At 53.1% G+C, this 11,149-nt stretch overlaps 1 protein-coding gene across 2 annotated transcripts in view; it reads right to left on the bottom strand.

Moving 5' to 3' along the window:
* Positions 1 to 4,961: 4,961 nt before the first annotated feature.
* Pebp4 (phosphatidylethanolamine binding protein 4) overlaps positions 4,962 to 11,149 on the bottom strand; it is a 231,877-nt gene continuing 225,689 nt past the window's right edge. For both annotated transcript variants that reach the window (XM_048801594.1, XM_048801597.1), the window contains one exon: positions 4,962 to 5,232. In XM_048801594.1, coding sequence (XP_048657551.1) covers positions 5,084 to 5,232 — 149 coding nt within the window. In that variant the 3' untranslated portion in view covers positions 4,962 to 5,083. The remainder of the gene's footprint in view (positions 5,233 to 11,149) is intronic.

The following is an 11,149-nucleotide window of genomic DNA, read 5'->3' as shown; positions in this document are numbered from 1 at the left end:
ACAGCAGAGCCCCATCTCCATCCTGGAGAAAGCTGGCTGAGAGCTGGCTTTACAGCCGCAGACTGTCCTAAAGTGTCAGTTTCATTAGGGTGATTTGAAAGTGCTGCCCCCCTATTTCTGTCACTGTGTGGGTGTGAGGCTAGTGTTGGGGTGGAGAAGGGCATTTGGACTGCTGGGCTGCTGCTGTGGCCCTCAAGGCGGTGCACTCAGCCTGCTGTCCTGCTTGCATCACGAGACTGGAAATGAAAGTGAGAACCCAGGGGCCTTGCCAGACTGCCTTGCTGATGGGCTCGGCCTCCTTTTTAACCCTCTAGCCCCTGCCTGACTTTTGCCTGTGGGACAGATTCCAGCTCGTGCTTCTGTGCCCTACCCTTGGACCCCAAGTGCAGACATAGGACCCGGATGCTCCTCCATCTCCCCTCTACTAGGTGCTGAGGATGCCTGCATGGGTTTCCTCTGGCCTGGATTGGGGCGGATGAGCTGGCTTCTCCTGGGAAACCCCGGGCTCTCTAGCTCTCCAGATCTGTAAACTCATCTTTAGCCTGGGCCTCCCACTAGGATTTTTTGGCTCCTGCAGCCAAATACTCTTTTTCATTCTGATTTCTGAAAATGCTCATTCTACTCTATCCTGGATGCTTCTGCTCATTCTCAGCCAAGGGGACAGTGATGGTGGCTTTCTCTGCCTCTCCAATAGCAGAACATTCAGTTGAAGGAACCCTTGAGAACACCCATCCCAAACTATTTGATAGTTGAGGAAACTGAGGCCCAGAGAGGGTGGCTGACTAGACCAGGCTCACACAGTAGTGGATGGTGGAGCTGGTATTGGAAGCAGATCTCGACTCCCTACTGGCAGTTCTTATAGCAATGTCTCCTCTATTTTCTTCTCTTAGGGCTGGGGATGTGGCTCAGTTGTACAGTACTTGCCTAGCATACAGTAGTCCCAGGGTTCATACCAGTATCTATTTCCTTCTCTTTCTCTTTCTCTTTCTCTTCCTTTCCTTTTCTCTGGAAACATTTCCTTGAAGATATTCTCTTTGTGTTAAACAGAAGGACTTGTCAGGTGGTTCCAAGGTGAACTTGCTCTGAGAGCACTGTCTTGGTATGGGTTTTCCCAGTCTTTCAAAAGCCTTTCCACCTTCCTGTTTCTCATCTCCTAAGATAGCCTGGGACCTTGTCCTGGCCTATCTCGGAACCATCCTCTTTAGCTCCTGCTTCAAAGTGCCGAGGAGGAGGCATATGGGAACTTAGGAATTGCTCCTCTCTTTCACCTTCGTTTTCTGGCCTCTGAAATGGAGCAAGAGTCTCAGAAGCATAAATATGGGTACCAGTGTGTACATATATAAATGCAGCTCACAGGTCTCCCAGCAGCAGCTGGGCAGAGGGGAAATGCAAATAGCACCAGGGTTAAAGGGTTCTGGGATCATTGCAGGTACTATCAGGATGGCCAGGAGGGTGGCACGAGAGGCTTCTAAAAGTCCTGGGGGTGGGCACCCCTAGCCACACTCCTGCAAGGCAGATCAGACACCTGGAGAGGCTGGGGGGAGGGAACATTCTGAGTGAAGGGTCTTTGTCTTTACAGGGAAATGCTTTGTAGTTGCTAAGGAACTGGGTGTCTTTCCTGATCCAAACCTCCGATGTTTTGCTCAGCTTGGGAGGGGGATGCTGGGCTGGGGCCTGAGGCTCCCTTGGCAGTTGGTCCTTTCCCGGGGACTGCCAAGGCTCTAGGGGTCTTGTGGGAAGGCTTTCATCTGGGAGACATGGTTCTTCACCCTCAGCCTCACTGCTCAGCTGAGCTGGGGAGGTGAACAGGTGAGGTGGAGGCAGGGGAGGAGAGGAAAACGCGCACTTACTTAACAGCCCGCCTGCCAGGCCCTGTGCTCGGGCCTTCCCTGCTATGTCACGTCACCATTGGGACACTTCCTGGGAGGAAGGCAGTTATTTCACTTTTTTTCCATTGGATTGTTTTTTGTACTTGAAACACAGGTTCGGAATGGTTAAATAGATTGCCCAAGGTCATGGGCTGTCAAGTGGCAGAAGTTCTATGTAAATTTAGGTCTGTTGTGCTTCCACAACTATACCACCTCATGCATCTGTTAGGGTTTCTTCTCATCCCATGGCTGCTCAGGAGCCATAGTCACCATCATCACCAACACCACCACCATCGCTGTCACCAGTACCAGCATCACCATTGTCACCACCACCATCACCATCGCCATCAGCAGTATCACCATTGTCACCATCACTTTCATCACCGTCACCACTGCCAGCATCACCCTGTCACTATCATCACCACCACCAGCTTCGCCACCACCAGCTTCACCATTGTCATCATCACTATCATTACCACGATCACCACCATCAACATCACCGTCTTCACCGTCATCACCACAATCACCACAACCACCATCACCATGGACTTCCTAGGTGGCTTTCTGTCCTTTTCGACCTCTCTTCCTTACCTAAGAGCAGATACAACGTAGGGAGGGGGAGAGGGAGCTGGGTGACTCAATGGGTTGAGGGTTGGTAAACTTTGGGGTGGTGCCTTGGGCAGATGGCCTGGGACTGGGCCAGGCTATTGCCTGGTGTATTCAGAAGCCCTCGCCCTCTCCACAAATCCTACTTGGTCCAGGATGCCTAAAGCTTTAAATTCCTCTGGAAGTACCAGTCGTCCCTCTTTGGTCCACTCCAGATCCTGAATGTGAAAACCCTGGCCCTTATTTCATATTGCCCAGATGGTAAAATTAGAGTGCTGTTTACCTCTGAATACTGTGGTGAGAGGGTTTGAGTTAATACCAGATTCCACCACTACTAAATATGCAACAGATTCCTTAACTTAAAGGAATGTTTCCTCATCTCTGAAATGAGAACACCATTATTTACATGATTAGGTTTTTGTGACATCTGAATGAGAGAACCTGTATGAGGTCCCTGGCAGGCTGTGAATCAGAGTGGGAATCCGTTAAACGAGATACCACATATAATAAAGCCTTTGGCACAGTGCCTGGTATGCAGACAGTGCTCAATAAATGGTATCTGACAATGATGATGATGATGTTAATGTCGACTTTCTTTGTCCTTGTCAAGGGGTCACTTCTGTCTTGCTTGGCTGCTTGATTAGAGATCTCAAGGCAATTTACATGTCCCTCTTGTTTCCACCAGGAGGAGGTAGTGAAAAGAAGAGGGGTGAGAGGCCCAAAGAGCTTTGCAGGCAAAAAGCTGAGTCAAGGATGATCCCCCAAGGCCCCCTTGTGGCCTCTGGGTCTCCCCTCTGCCCTGGGTCCTCCTCCTCTGTGATTTCCAGAGATGGCCTGGCAGGGCTGGCTTCAGTCTGAAATCTGGACCAGCTAGCTGTCTTCTTTTTTTTTTTTTTTTTTCACATTTTGGGACTAGAAAGGTGGGGGTCTCTCCGGCAGCTGAACTCAAAGCCCAAAACACCAGGGCAAGAGAAGTGGAGGGAGGAAAGCAAGCAAGCCGATAATTTCCTCGAAGGATAAACATCCGATTTTTTTTCCTTTACCCAAAATAAACATGCTAGCCACAAGGAATTAAAAGCAGAAGACGGGAGGATGTGTCTGGATTTGGGGCTGTTCTAGCAAACTGACCTTCTATTTATTCTGGCCCTGGGCACCCGCCAGAGCTGCCAATTACACTCTACACCTGGTGGGGTGGGGGCTGCCAGGAGAAGGTCCCTAGGAATAGCAGACTCAGAAGGTCCCTTCTGAGTCTGCCTTCATGACAGTGCAAATGGGCACTTCCTCTGGCTTCTTATTTTATCTCTGCCTGCAGGCTTGCCTGGTGGCGCAGAGGGAGTGGGAAAGTCCCTTTTGCCCTGGGCTGTCATCCAGTGCCCTTCTTGAGCACAAGAATTTGCTGTGCATTGCCTGGGCAGGGACTGAATGAATGTGTCAATGGGAGGAGGACATCATTGCCTCCCCAATCACAAACTCGTCTCCCACCCACTGCATTGTCCAGAGCCCACCATAAAAACCATCCAATTAGTTAAAAGTGTGCTCAGCTAGGCTGAGGGTCAGTGAGGGCCCCTGCCTTGCTCTACCTTGGGACATGCTTCACAGAAGGTAATAACCTGGTGTCCAGCTGCAGGCTGCACCTTTCATCTGGGGATCTCAAAGGACTTTGCACACATGAGTCACCAATGCTACTGCATCCTAGCCAGAGAGAGGGGCTTATTAAGTCTTGGAGGGAAACTGAACCAAGGAGGTGGTTAGGCAGAGCCGAAGGACTAGTGGGGAATTGGGATGCCCAGGCTTAGGTTGGAGACAAGCAGAGCGTCATCTCCAGGGGGCTTCTGGGTGGGAAAGCCAATAGGCCTACAGAGGAAGTTCAAGGGAAATAGATGCTGAAAATCCTTTCCCTGGAGATACCGCATGGCTTTGTAAAAGCACACTCTGATTATGTCACCTATACCCTCCAATCTATCATTTGATAATATCCCATTGCTTCTAGGTTTAAATCCAAAGCCTTAATGTGGCTACAGGCTAGAGTCTCCTGTCCTGTCCCACCATCCAGCCATTCTCTATCTGAGGAACCCCCCCCCCCACACACACACACAGAAAGCTCCCTGAGGGCAGCACCATGTCCTGTGTGACCTGATTACTCACACAGTCCCCTGTCTAGCACAGGATAGATGCTGGTAATACTGGTTGAGGGAATGCTGCTGCATGTCAGAACTAGAGAGGTCCATGGTGACAACCAATTGTCCCCTATTGCTTCTGCCTGTCTCAGTGTCATGGCTGGAGGAAGAGTTTTGGGGAGGATGAGTGATTTGCTCAAGGGCACAGTGACTGAGGGACCCATTACCAGTTCAAGCCTAGGGATTTCCACTTCCTGCTTGTCCACCCATCCCCTGCTCCACCCGTTTGTAATTTCTGGAAAACCCCAAACTCCAGGCTGAGTTCCCCTTGTTGGTTTTGAAGGTTTAGGAAACAAAACATCAAGCCCTGTATGATATATTTTTTTTAATTTTGAAGATAAGGGACCCATACCCAGAGGGGATTCCATCTGTTGGTAGGCAATGTGGACACATGCCTAGAAGTTGAAGCCTTGGTCTAGCAGGCCGTTGTCTCTACTTGGGTTTGTCCTTGAAATACCTGACGTCTCCCCTGAAAGCCTGGATCATTGGTGAGTCATGGGAGTTCTGGGTCATGAACTGGGTACTTGCTTCGGGCTCTCTCAGATGGAAGCGGTTCAGAAAACTTTCCATATTCCAGGAGCCTGGAAGAACAGATAAGCATAGGGAGTCAGTAAGAGGGACCATGCACCTGAGAGCTGGCAGGGATTTGCCAGCTCTGGGGGCATACAACAAGCAGACTCTCCCGGCTGTGGGGCTTTGAGGACAAATTCCTGGGAAGCCTTCTGGCCCCTCGCTGCCAGGGATGCTAGCAGAGCGGTTGAGAAGTAGCAGAGTTAGTTGCCTGATTATCAGAGGACAATGGGGACTAATCCCAGACCAAGTCAAGGCTACCTTGGGACTCCTTTCCCAGGGCCCCTTATTTAGCATACCATGGCTGGGGATGTAGCTCAGTGCAGAGCATTTGTCATGCAGGCAAGAGGCCCTGGGTTCAACCCCCAGCCGGGAAACAACCACCACCACCAATAATATTTAGCACAGGTTGCCTTCTTTGCCTGTACAGAAAGGAAATGCCAATCAGGTGGGCCCATCACCCCTCCACCCACCCCCTCTTCCTGCAGCTTTCCTGACCCCGTGACAGAGGCTTCATTGCTTCTTCTCTCCACACCTGGTCACCCCAAGTGCTGGGGCTGAGACTGGCGGGGCTGTCTGTGCTGGTTCTTACAATCTCTCCCCAACCACCCCCTGCAACAGGGCTCGCCCTGTGTGGAGGTGCAGCGATGGCATTTGGATTCTGGCGGGGAGTGAGTGTGGGAGAAACGTTCCCAGGCTGGGCCTGGAGACACTCAAGCAGCCCAGTTTGAAGGGGGCTCTCTTCAGGGGGAGGCGACACACCAGGGGTCACATCTTCTGGGGCGAGTGTGAACAGGCCTCCTGGCAGGGTAAGGAGGGCACTTCCTGGGGCACCAGCACCAGGGAGAGGTGAGGGAAGTGGTCAGAGGCACATTCCCACGCTCTTGTTTCCCAAAGCCTGAGCCTCAGGCACCCTGGGCAGATGGTTGCCAGAAAAATATAGGAAGCCCAGTTTGGATTTCAGATAAACAACAAATAATTTGTTATGTGTTCCACTTATTACACAGAACATACTTAGATTAAAAACTTTTTCATTGTTTAACCAGATTTCAAATTTAATTGAAATTGAATTGCATCCTGCATTTTTTTTCTTTCTTTTGGGGTCTAAATCTAGCCACCTTCTCTGGATGGAGAGAACACTCAGGAAAGGCCTTGTTCAGAGCAAGTTAGCAAGTGGCAGATTTGCCATGGTTTGGTCAAAACCAATCATCTCCAGACAGAGGAGGGTTAAGGGCTGGCAGCCTGGAATTCTTAAACCCTCACCTGAGAGCCACAGGTCACCAGTGCCACACCTGTTGGCTCCTGTGTGTACTCACTGCTCTTTTTATAACAAGAAGAAAATGAGTCCACCCAAATGTTCCTCTTCTCCATTTACCCTCTCCCTCCAGGTGTTTCAAAGATATTCTCGAGGAGAGGACAATTTTTGATCCCCAACCCCAAACACAATAATAGTAATAAAGCAAATAATAATAATAGCAGCAACAGGACACCTCTGTGGTGCCTTCTGTGTGCCAGGTGCTCTCCCAGGAGCACTATACACATTAAGGATCATATTATGGGGGACTGGGTATATCCCTGGCTCACTGACGGGACGATGGGACCCAGTGCACTACTGGGGAGAAAACTTCTTGGGAGGCAGGGATGAGGTCAAGGTCTTTCCAGGTTCTCTCAATCCCATCTGACTCAGTGACCGTGTACTTGGATTGACCTTGAGAGCTGCAGAATGAGGGCTTGCAGGGGTGTCTCAGGGAAAGGGCAGAGAGAGTCCAGCTTGTTGGATGGGTGCTGACTGCCCTGGTGCTTCCACAGTGTGGCTTTGTGTCACTCCAGAGCCCTTTCGGAGGCACTGTGTCTGGTTGGAGCCTCTGCACCACAGGGATCGTGATGGCTGTAGAGGAATTCTGGTCTATGAACCTGGGAAACTTTGGCACGTGTGCATGTGTGTGCACACCAGTGCATGTTTGTGTGTGTTCACGTGCATGCCACGGAAAAGGCTCATGGGTAAATTGATGTGTGGCAAACACAAGGGGACAAGGGGCCTTCCCCATTGAGTGGGACAGGAAGGAACCTGGGTGACAAGGAGGGAATTGAAACCAATCACGAGATCAGGGCAAGATGATGGAAAGAAATCCCCTATACCCTGAGAGAGACCAGGCTCCCCTCACACAGGAGCACAGGCCTGCCTGCTCAGAAGCTGCCTTCTATCTGAGCTCAGAGTTGTCCCTGGTGCCTCAGGATTGTTCCCAGCCCCATTTCCGACAACCCTGTGGTTCTCGGGCTCCTTGGGCAGCTGTGGCACCCAGACCCTGTGCTGGCTAGCCTCGGGCCACTTCCTCCCCTGGCTCACCCAGGACTCCTTAAACACCCCCCCCACTCTGTTTCCTGCCACAGAGGGCGAGAGGAACTGACCCTGAGCAAGTTCTAGAAGGAAGAGGGGTGAGTCAGGCCCTCAGGGGTGTATGGGGAGAGATGGGGAGCTGTGGCTTCTGTGGTCGCAGCTCAGAGGAAAGCCCCTTCCTGTATGGCACTGCTCTGTCCCCAAGCTGCAGGGAAGCTGCTGCCACGCAGGAAGAGGGCTGTGTCTGTGCCAGGGCCACTGAACTTGCAGCCAGGCTGGACTCTACCTGGGACAGGGCAGGGGCGGTGAGTGCACTCCAGAGGCCTCTGGGGGAAGGCAGCCTGCCAGTCTGTCTCTTGAGCTGCACAGTGGCAGCAACACAACGTCCTGGGCTCCTCGGGTCAGGGCTGCCGCATGATGTGTAGGTTGGTCCCTGCAGGACCCATTTCTGCAGAGCCAGCTGCACACCCTGCCTCGAGGCCGTTCCCTTCCCTTGCTGGTCAGTGCCACTGGAGACCTTCTTAGGTGAGGGCTGTTGGATGCTAGAGATGTTTGGGCAGGAGGGGGTTGGGGGACAGCTCATTTAAAGCTTGGGTGTTTCTGAGCCAACATTCTGTGCCTGACCTCCCGTCCGACACCAGGTGGAAGGAAGGACCCCTGTCTCTAGCAGTGGGGGTGGCCTCGTTCTCTGAGTCTCAGTCCTAGGGAAAGCCATGGCTGGATGTTTGGAAATGACTCTGGAGGATGTCTTGGCAGTCACTCTTTCTACTTCCAGGTCCTGAATCTGAGGGGCTGGATCTGCACAATTTGGCTTATCACACAATCCCCCTAGCTAGCTCCCTTGGGCCTGTGAGGGCCAAATGGGCCTCCAAGAGACTGAGAAGGGGATGTGCCCCCTTGTATTGTCCTGATTCCCCCAGGCTCAGGAGAATGCGTAGACAGCTCCTCTGCACATGCTCAGTTGAGGGGACCTGGGATGCAGGGTCCCTTAGCTAACACTGGCAGCCATCCCTGGGCCTCTGTCAGGCAAGTGGGATGAGGTGCTTTACCCAGTCTCACTCCTGCCCTCAGAGACTTTCTAACATAACACAATCCACAGAGGACAAATAAAAAACTAGTCCTTGGAAGGGAGGCCTTGGCCAACAGCTGGGGGGGGCCCTTGACAGATGCTCACAAGCCCTTCCGTGGGCCAACTCTTAGGCTTTTCACCAGCAAAGGACAGTGCTTCCTGACCCCTGACTTGCCAAGGACATTCCCCACCGGACTTGTCACTTGTCCTTTGAGGGCTCTGAAGTGTTTCCCTGTCAGCCTGGGGACTGGGACTGGGGACTGGGAAGACAAGTGTGGGCTGGAGAACAAGGGGCAGGATTTTGAGCCCTTGAGTTTGGCTTCCTGCTCTGGAGGGACCTGGGCACCTGTCCCCGAGCTGCCCTGTCCCCCTGGGCAGGTGACTCCTGTCTAACCACGGCAGCCTCCCTCTTCCCTGCTCTACTCTCCTACTTGGCAGGGCACTGCTTCTTGTCAGGGGACGGTGGCCCTGAAGAAAACAACAAGAATTCAACTCCAACCTAATAACCGCCCCACACAGGGCCCGGCTCAGGTCTGTAATTTGTCTGGCTCGTCTGGAGCTGGCTGCGGTGATAGAAGCGCTGATGCCTTTCTCCTGAGATTAATGATGTCCTGGTGGTGGTGGGCGGGAGGCCCGAGCCTTTTATTTTTTGTGCCATTAAATGACATCCAGAGACTTTCACTCAGGAGCTGAAAAGCCCTCGTTCCATCACATCCGATTACTCCTGGAGAATATTTGCTGAGTGGCTGATCCTGAGGCTCCAGAGGCTCCAGAGGCCTGAGGAGGTGACACTTGGCCTGTGGTTGGCGTGAGAGAGCAGGGAGGCTGGGGCAGTCCCAGGGTGGTGAGGGGCTACCAGGTCTCCTCTGAAGAAGAGAACTTAGGAGAACTGGAAAGCGGAAGGATGATTCCTACCTGTCCAGCCGGTAGATCACCCAGGCCTCCCTTCTCCATCTTGAGGCTGAGGGTGAGGACCGGGAAGGGAGCTAGAGAAGGAGGCCCGAAAGCTGCTAAGGTAGCTCCCAGTTATCAACTCCAACATTTGGTAGTGGCAAAGGTTGGCTGGGACTTGGGGATTCTCTGTTGTCTCCCCATGATCTGTCTGATGTTCCTTGGGACAGCTGATGCGTGGCTGGGTGGGGGCATACTTCTCCAGGACGTCTGCCTCATGCCTATAGAGATTTCAGGCAGTTTCTAGCCAGGGTGCTTGTCTGAGTGTTGCCCAGATGGCCCCAGCTGGGTGGCTGCCAGGACCCTAGTCCTACCGGCCCTGCTAGGTGGGTGGGGCCCTTCGGAGGCAGAAGAGAGCAGCCTGCCGCAAGCCCACACGGTGATCAGGGGTGGTCCCTGGGGGTCTGGTGCTGGGCCAGGTGAACCACCATGGGAGGTCACGGCGGGTGGGGTGGGCTGTTTTGCAGTGGGCTGGGTGTGTTTGTGTCTGTCTGTGTGTGAGCTGGAGGGGGCCTGTCTGAGGGTGCTCTCCACGCAGGGCACCTTTCCCTCTGGGCCTCTTCCCTCCAAACTTCCCTATACTCTACGTGCCCCTCGCTCCTCAGGTCCCTGGAGTTCCTGCCAGTCAAAAGCTTCCCACTGCTGATGGCTGCTTGGGGCTCTGGGGCCTTCCTGTCCTTGGCCCCATTATGCCCCATGTTTCACTCACCTGGGAGCCCCGAGGCCTTCGATGCTACAAGCAAGTCGTAAGCCTCACTGTATGGCAGGCCTCTGCCTGTTCCTTCTAATCCTGAATCCATATGGCCTAGAACCCCAAGGATCCTTGCCTGCCACCCTTATCCTGTTTTGCAACAAGTGAGCTTTCCCTCCAAAGGCTTCTGTGTGCCCCTGTGAGGGGGTAACCGAGCCATCCCTCTAGTCCCTGCCCAGGCACTGTGGCACGATCCTGGGCCCATGGCCTTGGAGTGGCTCTGAAGCAAGCTTTGGCATTTGATCTATCATGGGACAGAGAGAGAATTTTCCCAGTTCGTTCACCAGAGGATCATGAACACAGCTTGTCACCTCTGGGTGAGGCGACTGGAGTGTGGCATGGTGCAGACCACAGCTCTCCAGGAGCTCAGCCACAGCTTTTTACCTGAGGGAAGGACAGACTGTCTGCGGCTCAGGGCAGCAGGATGCAAATTCTCCCTGTCTATCCCTGGCCCGGGGCCCAGAAGTCTGGTGGTCTGGGTGGAGGGAGAAGGTGCATTGTGGCAGTGGGAAGAGTCCTTCCCCAGGACTTAAGAAGATTGGTCAGCTCTCAGCTGCAGACCTTTGGTCAATCCTACCTCTCACTGTTCTGGGGCTTCAGTTTTCTTGTTTGCCCCCAGGAGATGTGGCAGCTGTCCTGCCCACCTAATATGGTGGACAAGGCTTCAGTGAAGGGCAGGGCAGGCTGGTGGCCCTGCCTGCCCGGAGTTGGGACAGGGAAGACATTTGGCCTGGAGACTGTCATTTGTGGACACCGTCTCTTCAGGTGCTGGAGAGGTGGCCGTCTCTTCAGGTGCTGGAGGAAGTTGACGAACGTGGG

The sequence above is a fragment of the Marmota marmota genome, unplaced genomic scaffold (genome assembly GCF_001458135.2).
Source record: "Marmota marmota marmota unplaced genomic scaffold, marMar, whole genome shotgun sequence".
NCBI lineage: Eukaryota > Metazoa > Chordata > Mammalia > Rodentia > Sciuridae > Marmota > Marmota marmota.
The sequence above is the reverse complement of the archived record's forward strand: the minus strand, read 5'-3'. Positions and strand labels throughout refer to the sequence as shown.